Source organism: Anabrus simplex, chromosome 1 (genome assembly GCF_040414725.1).
Source record: "Anabrus simplex isolate iqAnaSimp1 chromosome 1, ASM4041472v1, whole genome shotgun sequence".
Taxonomy (NCBI): Eukaryota; Metazoa; Arthropoda; class Insecta; order Orthoptera; family Tettigoniidae; genus Anabrus; species Anabrus simplex.
The window spans coordinates 1,479,523,740-1,479,538,661 of NC_090265.1; the positions used below are offsets into that span (position 1 = coordinate 1,479,523,740).

Sequence of the window (14,922 nt, forward strand, 5' to 3'; positions counted from 1 at the left end):
TCTTTCCTAAAAATTGATGTGACACCATATGGCGTCACACATGACCATGGTATGGTGAGATAAAATTTACTTAGTACATCATATAAATATATCCCAAGATTATATAAACAGACTACAACGCGTACAATTGCTTTGGCACCTGCGGAATGCAATTCAAAAACAAGCCTGGCACCAGTGGAATAGTGTGTTACAATCGGCTCGGCACTCAACTTGTTAAACAAGAAGCATCATCATCATCATCTTCCTTTTTTCCTACTAGATTGATTGTTAGAGTTACCAGCATCCTAAACCTTCTTAGAAATGGATTTATGTGATTCAAGAGACTCAATCAAACTCTTTCTGGTGATCATGAATGATATTTTGATTTATCATGAGTTTGTTGACTACACCAAAAATGAGTACCAGGTTAATTCCTGGGAGCAAAGGCGGCCGCGCTTGGAGCTAATCACTCTACCCCATCAAGTGCTGAGGTTACGGATAGTGGAAGCCTTTACCTTTCACCACTCCAAGGGCCTTCATGGCCTGTACGGAGATGACTTTGCTATGAATTTGTTGATCTGAAAACTATGTATCTTCTGAGTTTGGGATCTGTGATTAGATTTTGGTACAAACCGCACTCTAGATAATAGTCCGAATCAGTATCAGCAATTCTAAGCACTTTCATATTCCGTCTCGTGGATTTTGTGGTGGGGGAAGGCAACATAGTCTTTCTGACGTTCCCCAATCAGTTCATTAGGTGAGTGCCAGGTCATACACTTACGAGGATTCAGTTTGAAGCAGGTGGTCATAATTTTCAGGTTCATCTGCGTGTAAGTGTTGATGAAGCATTCCCCATTGTGGTTGGTTCAGGTATGAAATGGATGTTCATCTATGGTTAGACCCCTGCATGGATGTGGATATCCACAAAGTTAGTGTCTTGGCGGATGCAAACTGTATGGCAATGCAGATAGTTTCGCTGATAATTTCTAAATAATGATGGTTATTGAATTTTGCTCAGGTATACTCAAGTATATCTTGACAAGTCAGTCTTTTATACATTTCATGCAGTTATTTTTGCTTGTACCGAGCTCGATAGCTGCAGTCGCTTAATTGCGGCCAGTATCCAGTATTCGGGAGATAGTAGGTTCGAACCCCACTGTCGGCAGCCCTGAAAATGGTTTTCCGTGGTTTCCCATTTTCACACCAGGCAAATGCTGGGGCTGTACCTTAATTAAGGCCACGGCCGCTTCCTTCCCACTCCTAGCCCTTTCCTGTCCCATCGTCGCCGTAAAATCTATCTGTGTCAGTGCGACATAAAACAACTAGCAAAAAAAAAAAAATTGCTTGTTGCAAAATGACACTTGACATTGGTATAGGAGAAATGTGATATACAGGGTGTCTCAAACCTTTTTGGTCAAATAGAAACAGGTGATTGTGGGACCACAACAGGTTGTATTGAGATTGGAAACCAATGATCGGAACTGCATATTTATTGTCTTATAGACGTACACAGCGTATACCACATAACAACAACGTAGCTCATAGTAATTGTTTAAGGGGAGGTGGTACACCCTATCTTGGCAATGTTAAATTGTCCATATTCAAAAGTATTTTCATACGAAACTATGAAGCTTAGAATGGTGAAACTTGGTATGGCTCAAAAGGAATGTTTATTGTATATACTGACAATTTTATAACTTCATCTAACCTCACACATAGCAGAAACATATTTTTTTAACTTTACTGCTAAAAATCATTGCTTTATGTGAAGTGTTATACTCAATAACTTTGGAACTATTTGAGTTAGAGGCATAAAATAATGTCAGTATGTTCATCAAACACAGTAAAATAGCTGGTAAAAATTTCATTTATCTGGATTAAATATATACTGAGAAAAATACCTGAATATCTTTAAAAATTATACCTTCGGAAAAATTGAATTAAAGTTACACACTGCCTAATGCATCCCTGGTCCATATTCTGGATCATCTGGATCATCACAGTCATTTTCCCTTGCTCTCTTCCTGTTCCTGCTCATTACCCTGTTTCTCTGGATCACCATATCGGCCTGTAAGTCAGCCTTTCTCACTCGCTCTGTATCAATTTCACTACAAATTTGTCGCATTTTTTCTGCCAGGATTAATTCCTAAATTTTCCAGCACTATCATCTGTCCGTGGATACGACTGTAAATCTGCCAAGCATACAACAAGTGAATGCCCAAAAGGAAAAGACGAAATTCAGCAGAAGAATAGACACAATCTAATTGCCCTCATCGACACTTCTTTAACAATCTAGTTGAGCTAGGCATCCTAAAAAAATACTTCTTTACTTTTTGTTTACTTTCCACAACAGGACGTGTTCAAAACAACAGCCATGACACAAAGCAAAAGACAAGCGCCACCCGCCAATCCGCAACACTTGTACCAACCCTAGAACGAGAGTACATGCCGTGAAATTCAATTTTTTTTAAATGCGGCAAAACTATATCTGTTATACAAAAAGTGGGCGTGTCCACAGCTGTCAGAGTGACATTTAAATGGCATTTGAGACCTTACGGGATGGCTTGTTCAAAATAAACAAGCAGTACATTATAAAATAAGGTCTAAACTATCCAAAAATATGAAAAACGAAAAAAGTGTTTTTTGGACATGAAAAGGTGTACCACCTCCCCTTAAAGTGACGACCGCCAGTCTCAATGCATGTATTGCAATGGAGCAAGCAGTTCTGCTGCACTCTCCCAAAGATTCTGGGTGTCTGTTGTACGCTGGAACAGGTGGCGGCTGATAAATTACATACACTCCTGACCAGCAAACAGACATATTATACACAACTTAGCTCATAGCACGTGTGTCATGTGACGACCGCATGCATTGTATCAGCGCATTAACCTGTGCCTCACACACACCGCTATCCATGGTGTCAATTGTCCATTGCATCAGACAGCTTGTAATGTGTCCATCATGAGGTGTGTTAATGTGTTCAGTGCATGACATGTAGTCAAAGATGGAACGTAACTAGTCACTGGAGTTGGCAGACATGCATTTAATCTAAGGTGCAGCAAGATGTAGTGCCCGTAAAGCAGTATGAATGTACAGAGAACACTTTCCCAACAAGCGTCATCCTAATTGGAAGAAGATTATCTCTATTTATACCAACTTAGGAGAGACAGGGTTGTTCATGCCACAGAGAGCCAGCCAAGGTTCCCGCCAAAGACATGTTCGAACACCAGACTTTGAGGAGATGGTGTTGGATCGTGTGGCCAACTACCCAGAAATGAGCATCTGTCAACTTGTCTGTGAAACGCATACTTCAGAGGATACAGTGTGGAGAGTTCTGGTGGAACAGGTATTACACCCCTATCATAAAGAATGGGACCAAAGATTTTTGAGCCCCGCGTTCACTTCTCTCAATGGATTATCGACCGCATTGCTGTAGTGCCAAACTTTGTACATTTGGATTGCTCATAGATGAGGCCTTATTCATCCATGATGGTGTTTTAAACAGTTGCAACAGCCATGTCTGGAGTGAGGACAGTCCCCACGCCACTCATATCGGTGGCCACTAGCAACGATTCTCTGTCAACGTATGGGCGGGCATTGTCCAACATCACCTAATAGGATCTTACTTGCTGCCTCCCCATTTGACTGGTCCATGTTATCTGGTATTCCTGCAAGATGTGCTGCTGCAGTTCCTGGAGACTCTACCCCTTGTTGTCCGTGTTGTTGTGGGTTCAACATGATGGTACACCAGCCCCTTCGATATTAATGCCCACAAGCACCTGAACAACACGTACCCACATCGTTGGATTGGAAGGGGAGGTCCTGTCCCATGGCCAGCTCAATCGCTAGATCTCACACCTCTGGACTTTTTCCTCTGGGGTTACGCCAGATCATTGGTGTATGAAACCCCCATAGAAACAGATGAAGACTAGCTTGCTGGGGTCCAAGCTGCCCGTCTCATGGTACAACAGACACCAGGGATCTTTGAGAGAGTGCGGCATTGCAATGCATGCATTGAGACTGGTGGTCATCACTTAGAAAAATTTCTATGAGATACGTTGTTGTTATGCGGTGTACGCTGTGTATGTCCATAACACAATAAATATGCATTTCCAAAGATTGGTTCCCTATCTCAATATAATAGTTTGTGGACCCACTATCGCCTGTTTCAATTTGACCTAAAAGGTTTGAGACACCCTGTAAAAGAGCCATGAGTCCATAAAGCTGTAAATCTGACTCAAGCCTAACTGGATCCTGCCCACAATTAGTGAAAGGTAGGAACAAAGGTTCCAAAAGAGAACTGTTCAATATTTTGGTAAGTGTCACTAGAGAAAATCCATCATAAACCTGTCACTGTAGGGGTCTGTGCGTGCAGATGAAGGAAGTGCGGATTCAGAGCGAATTCGGATAATATTTTGTGTATCCGTGTAGGGTTCTACCTATGGGGTATCTCGACTTTCGCTCCTACCCACCTGGGCATTGAAGTCACCTAAAAGTGTGATTGTAGTCTTAATTCCAGTCAGGACATTATCAAGTTGAGTGAAGGAGGTCTCAACTTTCTTAGGATTGCTGGAGTTGTCTTGACTGATGGGAACATGGACATTGATTAAGGTGTAAGCCTTGTTAGTACACTTGATAGTAAGAGTTGACAGATGGGGAGAAATGGCTTTAAAGTCCACTACAGAATCCACAATGGATGTATGAATAAATTAACTAAATTAGCCTTGGATTTGAACATCTGGTATCCATATACTGTTGAGATATCTTCTAATGGGATACATAGAGTATCTCTTGAGTTGCAAGAATTCTGACAGTGTGTTTGCTCAGAGTTTTTGTGAGCTAAATCTGTTCGCAAACTCTAGTAAGTATCTGGACATAATGGAGTTCCTATATAAAAGCTCTTCGAGACAAGGGACCCTTCGACTGGTCCTTGATGTCCACACTAGGTATGGCACCCCCAGAATCTAATTTGCTACTTTTACTGCTCACTCTTTGGCCCTGGATTCCCTCATAGAGTATCTGGGGTATCGTTTTCATATTTTATTATTGTCCTCATTATTCAACAACCCTTTATGTGTTATTTTATTTGAATGTTATTCTACATGTTACTGTTATTTATTTTCAGAGACTGCAGTCAATATAGGTTACTCCTGCCAGCTGCTTACTGATGAAATGTTAGACATTTTCATCGTTGATGCCCACACCTATGAAGAAGTGGAGAATCAACTAGTGAAATACCGTGAATCAATACGCAGTATAACTAATCACCAACAAGCCCCCACTGCTGTCAGCATTGTCACTTTCAGGTGGGATCAAAACAGGTAGCGTGGACAAAGAACAGGATGGCAGAGAGAGATGGGAAGACGAATCGTATATCATTTTATGGTTTAAACCTAATTATCCGTGCTTTAGCTTAGCTGTTTCATTGGTGTTGGTTGGAGTTGAGCTTTAAATGTAGTGCTTGCAAACATTCTTGTATTTGTCTGTGTGTGTTTGTGTGACTGATTATATTTTAGTATTGAAGCTTAAAATTGATGACTATATCATTTAAATTACAGCTAAAGAAATATCAACACATCTTTTACATTTCTCATTTAGAAAATATAGCTTAGGTAGAAGAAATTTCAACACAGTGGAGTCAACAGAAAAGTTACTGAAATGCAGTGATTAATGTTCTCGCTATACTTGCTTTATGATATCTGTGCTTATATAATTGTTAAGATATTCCTGTTCAAATTCAAATTCTTGATTTGCATATAGTCATACTTCTATACTTTTGGACTGAAAATTGATTCATCCCAAACTGCAGGCTGTCATTTTCATGGTATAGACAATTAAAAGTGGAAGGCCATGCAGATCACCACTTATTGCTTCATTTGAATTGTTCATTGGGCTTCAGAATTTTCTGTCACTTAATCAAATTTATGTCCAAAAGTGTACAATTCATTATTTCATTTTGAATATTGCACTCTTAATGTTAAGAAATCACATGGTTACTCATTCTACTAAGTGAGGTAAGCTTTCTCAAGAATGGAATGAGGTTCAAAAAGCTTAGTTTACAGTCTGTAGATTGCATGTGTCATCATTGATGCCCACACATATGAAGAAGTGGAGAATCAACTAACGAAATACCGTGAATCAGTACGCAGCACAACTAATCATAAACAAGCCCCCACTGCTATCAGCACTGTCGCTTTCAGGTGTCATATATGACAACTTGTTTCTGATGAACATATTTATCTTGCCAGGAGATGGAGAGGGTTTGTTATTGGATGTGAAAGAAAGATTGGAGAGATGAGGACTGTTTAGGCTGCCAAAAACAAACACACTCATCTTGATTATAACAAAGGTTTGGAAGTTAAGGAAAAGTCTCATTTCTTTCCTGAGCTCATTTTACCTGAAATCTGAAAAATAAGTGTGAATGATGGGTCCCTGACAACATTTAAAGCAATTTGATGTTGCATATGAATACATATTTCAGCCATTTTTATTGTTTTGGTCATATTTTACTCATTTTAGTGATACAAGGTCATATTCGGTTATAATATCAGCATTTTTATTTAAATTGAGGAGTCGTTAACAAGGAACATGTACTGAGCTTGATAGCTGCAGTCGCTTAAGTGCGGCCAGTATCCAGTATTCGGGAGATAGTAGGTTCGAACCCCACTGTCAGCAGCCCTGAAAATGGTTTTTCGTGGTTTCCCGTTTTCACACCAGGCAAATGGGCTGTACCTTAATTAAGGCCACGGCCGCTTCCTTCCCACTCCTAGCCCTTTCCTGTCCCATCGTCGCCATAAGACCTATCTGTGTCGGTGCGACGTAAAGCAACTAGCAAACAAAAACAAAACAAGACATGTTATCTGCATAGAGTTTCAAACACAAGATTTCCAAATGATGTATGGAAGTTACCCCATCCAGAATTATTGCAGTGTGGGCGTTTATTTGGAGCAACTTGTTTTTCCAGGTGTCATCAAAGTGACTACGAAAACTGTCTGGCACCACTGGTACTTTCTTCTTCAGCAAGGCTCTTTGGGAAAGTTGCCCTTGGCAAGGGTTTCCTTTCGAAGATAATGGAGGTAGGAAGTTTCCTACCATCTGCTGTAACCCCAAGCATTATATTACACCACAATTTTTCAGCCCCGTCATCTACATATATACAGTAAATGGAAGTTCATTTGTAGTGATCTATCTGTATATGTATAGAATGATTCAACGAAAATGTCATACCAATGCATAAATTGCCAAATTGATATTACTTTTCTTTTTGTTCAAGAATTATGTTTAAGGACACATTGGAAAACCAGTCTGAAAATCTTGTGACATTGAGCACACTGAGAAGTACACCAAATAACGTGCATTTTCCATGCGTTGATATTTATAAGTAATTTTGTTTTCTTTAAGCTCACCTTTTTATATGCCCTGTTTGTACACTGTTATAAAAGTATCATTTTTCTAATTCTCTAAGTAGTTTTAAAGGACACTTTACAGTATTTGTTTATGGCAGACTGTGGACAGTCAGTCATATTAAACATAGGGAAAGTCGTCTACACAGCACAATAATAGATGGAATATAATTCCCTTTGGGATCCAACGTCACCTCAACACTATCAACGAAAACATATTTGAACATTTTCTTCTACAGTGAATCAGTTTCCCACTATCGCACCATGACTGACTGATATTGTGCGTGCAACACTATGCACATCATCTCACATTCCAGTCAGGTTGCTTTGGAGACACTGGTGAAGTTACAAGTGAACTGTGGTAGTGAAATAGATGATTTTGAGGTGTGAGTTATTGGCTGATGATGCCTAATATATAGGGCAAAACATGTCCCAATTAGAATGTTAATAATAATGTATAAGTCATAATTATAAGAAATATTGTATTGAACAGGTGGAACATTTAAAATATATATATTGATATTTTAATATTACATACCACTTATTAGTCAAGCAGCTCGTCTCCTTTCTCCCAAGTCTTCCCAGCCCAAACTTTGCAACATTTTTTAAATGCTACTCTTTTGTCAGAAATCATCCAGAACAAATCCAGCTGCTTTTCTTTAGATTTTTTCCAGTTCTTGAATCAAGTAATCCTGGTGAGGGTCCTATACACAGGAACCATACCCTAGATGGGGTCTTGCCAGAGATTATATGCCCTCTCATTTACATTCTTACTACAACCCGTAAATACCCTCATAACCATGTGCAGAGATCGGTAGCCTTTATTTACAATCATATTTATGTGATTACCCCAATAAAGATCTTTGCTTATATTAATACCTAGGTACTCACAATGGTCCCCAAAAGGAACTCTCATGCCATCAATGCAGTAATTAAAACTGAGAGTACTTTTCCTATTTGGGAATCTCAACACCCAACTTTTAACCCTGTTTATCATCAGACCATTGCCTTCTGTCCATCTCACAACATTATCGAGGTCATTTTGCAGTTGCTCACAATCTTGTAACTTATTTATTACTCTGTACAGAATAACACCATCTGCAAAAAGCCTTATCACTGATTTCACTTCTTTACACATATCATTTATATATATAAGAAAACATAAAGGTCCAATAAAACTGCCTTGAAGAATTCCCCTCTTAATTATTACAGGGTCAGATACAGATTTGCCTACTCTAATTCTCTGAGTTCTATTTCCTAGAAACATAGCCACCCATTCAGTCACTCTTTTGTCTAGTCCAAGTGCACTCATTTTTGCCAGTAGTCTTCCATGATCTACCCTATCAAATGCCTTAGCTAGGTCAATCACGATACAGTCCATTTGACCTCTGAATCCAGGATGTCTCCTATATCTTGCTGTAATCCTACAAGTTGAGCTTCAGTGGAATAACCTTTCCTAAACCTGAACTGCCTTCTATCGAACCAGTTATTAATTTCACAAACATGTCTTATATAATTAGAAAGAATGCTTTCCCAAAGCTTACATGCACTGCATGTCAAACTGACTGGCCTGTAATTTTCAGCTTTATGTCTATCACTCTTTCCTTTATACACAGGGGCAACTATAGCAACTCTGCATTCATTTGGTATAGCTCCTTCATGCAAACAATAATCAAATAAGTACTTCAGATATGGTACTATATCCCAACCCATTGTCTTTAGTATATCCCCTGAAACCTTATCAATTCCAGCTGCTTTTCTAGTTTTCAACTTTTGTATATTACTGTAAATGTCATTGCTATCATAGGTAAATTTTAATACTTCTCTAGTATTAGTCACCTCCTCTATCTGGACATTATCCTTGTAACCAACAATCTTTACATACTGCTCACCGAATATTCTGCCTTTTGAAGATCCTCACATACACACTCCTCTTGTTCATTAATGATTCCTGGAATGTCCTCCTTTACATTTTTCACTAAGATTTGTATGACCTGCAATTATGCTTGCCGTTATGTTGTCCTTAGCTGACTTCTTTGCTAGATTCAATTTCCTAGTAAGTTCCTTCAATTTCTCCTTACTCCCAAAGCCATTTCTAACTCTATTTCTTTCCAACCTGCACCTCCATCTTAGTCTCTTTACTTCTCTGTTGTAATATAGTGTATCTGTACCATTCCTTACCACCTTTAAAGGGACAAACCTGTTTTTACATTCCTCAACAATTGCTTTAAACCCAACCCAGAGTCTGTTTACATTTTTATTTACCGTTTTCCACCTATCATAGTTACTTTTTAAAAACTCCTGCATGCATCGTTTATCAGCCATATGGTACTGCCTAATAGTCCTAATTTTAATATCTTCCTTTCTATCACATTTATTTTTCAAAAGTGTTGTTTTCATGGGCCTAAGAGTTTCCAGAAAGTCAAAATTTTTAACATCAAACCCCGAGAGTATGTTGAGGTAAATTTTCAGTATATTAAGGATACTAATAAATGGAACTGTTACGTGAAGTGATCTACAGGTACAGGTTTAAAAATGAAAATAGACATGAATTAAGAAAGTGTTGAGGGAAATTTTTTAGATATTAAGGAGGATAAATGGAATTTAATATGTACAAGGATATTTATTTATATTAAGGTTCTTCCAGCACTTGGACAATTTGACAAAAGATATAGATGCTGATTCCCATAGGGAATTTGAAGATATAGATGTTGATTCCCATAGGGAATTTGAAATATTTGTCCTGAATGAGTAAAACCAAAACCAATAGTCAGCAAGGTCCCTTTTCTCTTCCACCTCCTGAGCTACAGCTCAACAACAAACACGATCAGTACACAGAAACTCAAATCAAGCTACAATCAGCCGCTAACCGTTTTTAACAAAGTTTTTACAAAGAATGCTTGTACTCTAGTTGTTATTTAAAGCGTGCATTTTAAAATATTCTTAAGAAATATTGTAGAATGTAACCAAAACAATCTGTCGCACTGACGTTTTCTAAATATTCCTCAGGAGACAAGTCGATGTATTCAATAATATTCAATTTATTCAATAGTAATATCCAATAGCGATTTTAAAGTTATTATTTTTAGCAAGATGCTACAGCTGTGGTTCATGGTGTTGCTTACTGTAGTCGCATCCTAGTTCGTGAACCATGGGCAACAGCTGAGTGGCCTAGTAAGTGGTCCTGAGAGTCGGGATACCAGTTGCTATGGAATGGAAATGGGCATCTCGGACATATTCTGAGTCATGGCCCTCCTTGTGCTCAGGCGGCTAGGGCTATCAATCCACTGGTGGTCCCTAACCCGTTAGAGGAGAGATTCTCACCTGGAGTATGTACAAGTAGGGTAGCATCCTGCTTCATGAATTTACCGAGCTCAGAACATGTTAAGCAAGCCTCGGACATATGGGAGTAATGGAGTCCCACTCCCATTTGACAGGCGAGGAACTCCTTGGAAACAACGTGGTTGTATTAAATAACACTTGTATGTTTTATTATTCATCCACCTATTCAATACAATACAATCTTAAAAATTAGGACATTGTCCTTATAAAAATTGTTGACATGAAATTAATATATTAGATGGTATATGTTTTGCCTATCAATAGTAGGCATCATCAGCCATATTTTTCATCTTAAGAATAGATCAGGTACCTGACTGGAAACTATGTCGTGTAAAATGTATTAGAGAACGTTAAACAACTATTATAATATAAAATGTAGTATGCTATTACTTGACAATATTTGTGATAATATTGGAGTCTAAAAACATGACAATTTTTGAGGATGTTTTGAAACCAAGAGCGGAGTCCAAGAAGGAAGTTATCTATCACCACTTCTCTTCATTACTGTTATGGATGAGGTTATAAAAGCAGTGAAAATGAAGGATCAGACAACAAATGCACTTACATTTGCTGATGATGTTATGTTATGGGGTGAGATGGAACATCTTTATCATCTGATGGCCAGGCAGGCATCAATTTTTGAAAATGGACAGTCTCTCATAGTGCATTGGCACTGCCGGTGGCTCCAAGTAGCCTGCGCAATGGCATCCATGATATGCATTAGCCATGCGTCTTGGTAGGTGTCCTATTTACCAACTGATGAGCCCAACTTTGCACGCTGGGGTGAAATGCTGGCAACCAGGAATGAGTTAGCTGGAAAATGTATAATGTCCAATAACGGACAAACTATATTGGTATTATAAATTTACTCATTCGGAACAAATATTTCAGGTTCCCTATGGGAATCAACATCTTTATCATAGTTGTTTTATCATCATCATCATCATCATCATCATTTCTTCGCTCCAGCTCCAGTTGTTTTTCTCGAGCTATAATCTTATCTGGCATGCCAGTACGTCTCAGACATTCTCATATGTGCTTGCGTGATACATGATCATATGCCTTCTCAGTATCATACAACTATAACTGTTCTATTCTTATACCAGATCAGGTTAGGTACATCCTGCTACTGTATGTGGGCAGCCGTTACCAAGCCTGACAAACTAGGGAGAACCAATGGCTATGGGCAGAGGAGTGCACCCTTAGGGGGCTTGTTGAAGCTTTGTTTAGGAAATGACACATAAATTCAACAGGAAACTACTGCCTTGCAGATGTGGCAGGGGACTGCTAAAGGCTTAGGGAGATAACCTGACAGAAAATCTTCGTTAACGTTAGGCCTAGCAAGTCAGTTGGAGAGTAATTGCAATCGCTTTCAAGACAAATACGAGCCTCGGATCGAAGAATTCAAGACAACGACAACAGCTAGGTGCGTAGGTGCAGCCTGAAGCTTCACCAGCTACGAAACCCAAATCAAGACTCAGTTGCCGGATTGGAACCTTGAATATTCTAACACTGACAAATAAAACTGAAGAAATAGTTGATATGATGGAAAGGAGGGAAATTCTTATCATGGGGATGAGTGAAACCAAATGGAAGGCAACAGGAATAAGACACCTCCATCTAGACTATATACTGTACTGGTCTGGAAATTACTTGGAGTCAAGAAATGAGAGTGGGCTTTATACTTCATAAAGATATTGATGTTTATAGCCAGATTGAATTTGTCAGTGACAGAATAATTAAAGTGTCAGTAAATTGGAATTGAGACAAATATAATATAATCCAGGTCTATGCTCTACAATCAGGATGTTCAAATGAAGAAAAAGAAGCCTTTCTGTCCAACTTGAAAGAACATATGGACTGTTATATTTATTTATTTATCGTGTCAGAAGTACAAAGTAAGAGAGACAAAAATTAAACAAGGAAATTTTAAACATTGGTTGACCAAAAATTGGCCACGACAAGCGCATTTGGAGTTGCCCACATTAGATCTTTAATGGTACAAGTGGTAGTAATGGGTGATTTTAATGCCCAGGTTGGATCAGACAGACTGGGCTATGAATCCTCCCTGGATCCTCATGGAATGGGGAATAGGACGACAGAGGGCGAACATCTTCTAGATCTTTGTATGAGGAACAATATGGTTGTAAGTGACACTTGGTTCAAGAAAAGGAACACGCATAAGATAACAAGATATAGTTGGGACAATCGACGTGGAACTGTGATTGCTTATATACTCACTGACCAAGAAGTTTGGAAGATTTTAAATGATGTCAAAGTAATTCCTAGTGAAAATTTGGATGGAGACCACAGGCTGTTGGTTGCAGATATCACAAAGAGAAAACCTCCTAAAGTCTACAACAAAAGAACACCAAAAATAAAAACTTGGAGACTTTCTGAACCAAGGGTGGAGGAAATGTTTTAGGAAATGTTCGGAAGATATTACCAAAAGAAAATCTGAGATCTGCAAATGAGGAATGGGATAACCTGAGGAGAGTATTGATGAAGACAGCTTGAGCGAGTATGTGGAAGGCAGAGCCAAATAAGAAAATCCAAAGAAACAACATGGTTGAATGAGAATGTAAAGTCTGCTGTCAAAGCTAGAAATGGCACAAGAAGAGTATTGTATCATGTCAGAGTGTGAGGAAATCCAAGTGAAATCGAGTATAAACTATCATTTTACCGAGAAAAAAGATTACAGGTCAAAAGAATAGTTGACATGAGAAATGGAAATGCAAAGAAGATCTTACCAGTAGAATAGGGCAAGACAAACACAAAAAGCTCCTCTATAGCGTTGTTAAAAACAAAATAAATGATAATAGTAATATCAGCACAGTAGAACTTCCAAACGGAGAGATAACTAGAAATGAAAATGAAATATTACAGGAGTTCAGTAGATATTTCAATCACTTACTGAACTGTAATACAACTGACGACACACAAGATGACCCTCTAAACCCTATACATTATAATGTAGAAAGTTTGACCTGGCTGGAAGTAAAGACAGCAATATGTAAAATGAAAACAACAAGTGTGCAGGATTGGATGAATTCAGTATGGACATGATCAAAGCACTTGGAGAACCTGGAATACAATGGTTGTACAGAATACTAAATAAAATTTGGGGAGAAAATGAAATCCCCAATGACTGGATGCAAGGAGTGATTATTCCACTATTTAAAAAAGGTGACCGAAAGAAATGTAACAACTATACAGGTGTAATCCTTCTCTCCCATGGGTTAAAAATATACGAGACCATCCTAGAGAGAAAAATCAGAAAATTTGTTGAACCTAAACTCGAGGAAAAGCAGTATGTATTTAGAGCGAACAGATGAACGCTAGACCTCATTTTTTCGACAAGAATGCTCTTTGAGAATGCACTATATACCCTTAAAACTGCAGTATTTGATAGAATGTAGACTAATAGTTCTGTACAGAACTGGGCCTGAAAGTATTGAATTTCTTTCATGTTGGATTATCTTTATTAATCAAGGTGGCTCTTGTTTTAATGAACAAGTTACTACATATTAGCTATTGTCATAGACAGAAAGCAATTATTAATAATAATCATAATGAAGCATATTCAGGAACAGTTTCACAGTTTAGGCTTTCAAAGGTAGCATCTTAATGAATAAAGAAGAATTTATCTTCCTGGCTTGTAGACCCTGGTCAAATTGGGTTCTACTTCTGACCATAAGAAGGAGCAGACCCCTTGAGAATGCCAAGCACAATTTCCGGTGAAACATTACAAGTTACTAACCCAACTCGGCCATGGCCTACAAGCCCAGAAAATAATTTCTTGTTTATTCACATTCAGGAACAGTTCAGTACATATACATACCAATAGTAATGGAACTCATGATACTATAGTATATAGTATCTCAGTATCTTCCAGTGCGTAAACAACTTACATTTGATTTACTTCAATTTTATCTGTTTGCAAGTCTGTTGAAATGTGTTTGCATATACCTTTTGATTAGTTTTGCAGTAGGCTAACTTACTTCCAGCCCAAAACAAGTTGAATGCCGTTTGTTACGGTGTTGACTAGCTGAAACGCTCCCTTTGTTATGCATTTGACAAGGCAACATTTATAAATGGCTTCTTCATATCTCATTACTATAGTCATGCTAATAAATGCACCATTAGTGAAATGTAATTTAGTTGTTAGCATCTATCAGATGACTTGTCTGCTACACTG

General features: G+C 38.4%; 1 protein-coding gene across 4 annotated transcripts in view; it reads left to right on the plus strand.

Moving 5' to 3' along the window:
* The window catches only part of ATP8B (ATPase phospholipid transporting 8B), a 940,482-nt gene that overhangs the window by 810,912 nt on the left and 114,648 nt on the right, over positions 1 to 14,922 (plus strand). For 3 of the 4 annotated variants that reach the window (XM_067137969.2, XM_067137970.2, XM_067137972.2), the window contains one exon: positions 5,105 to 5,300. In XM_067137969.2, the coding sequence (XP_066994070.1) occupies positions 5,105 to 5,300 (196 nt within the window). The remainder of the gene's footprint in view (positions 1 to 5,104; positions 5,301 to 14,922) is intronic. The other variant, XM_067137971.2, reaches the window with a different exon arrangement.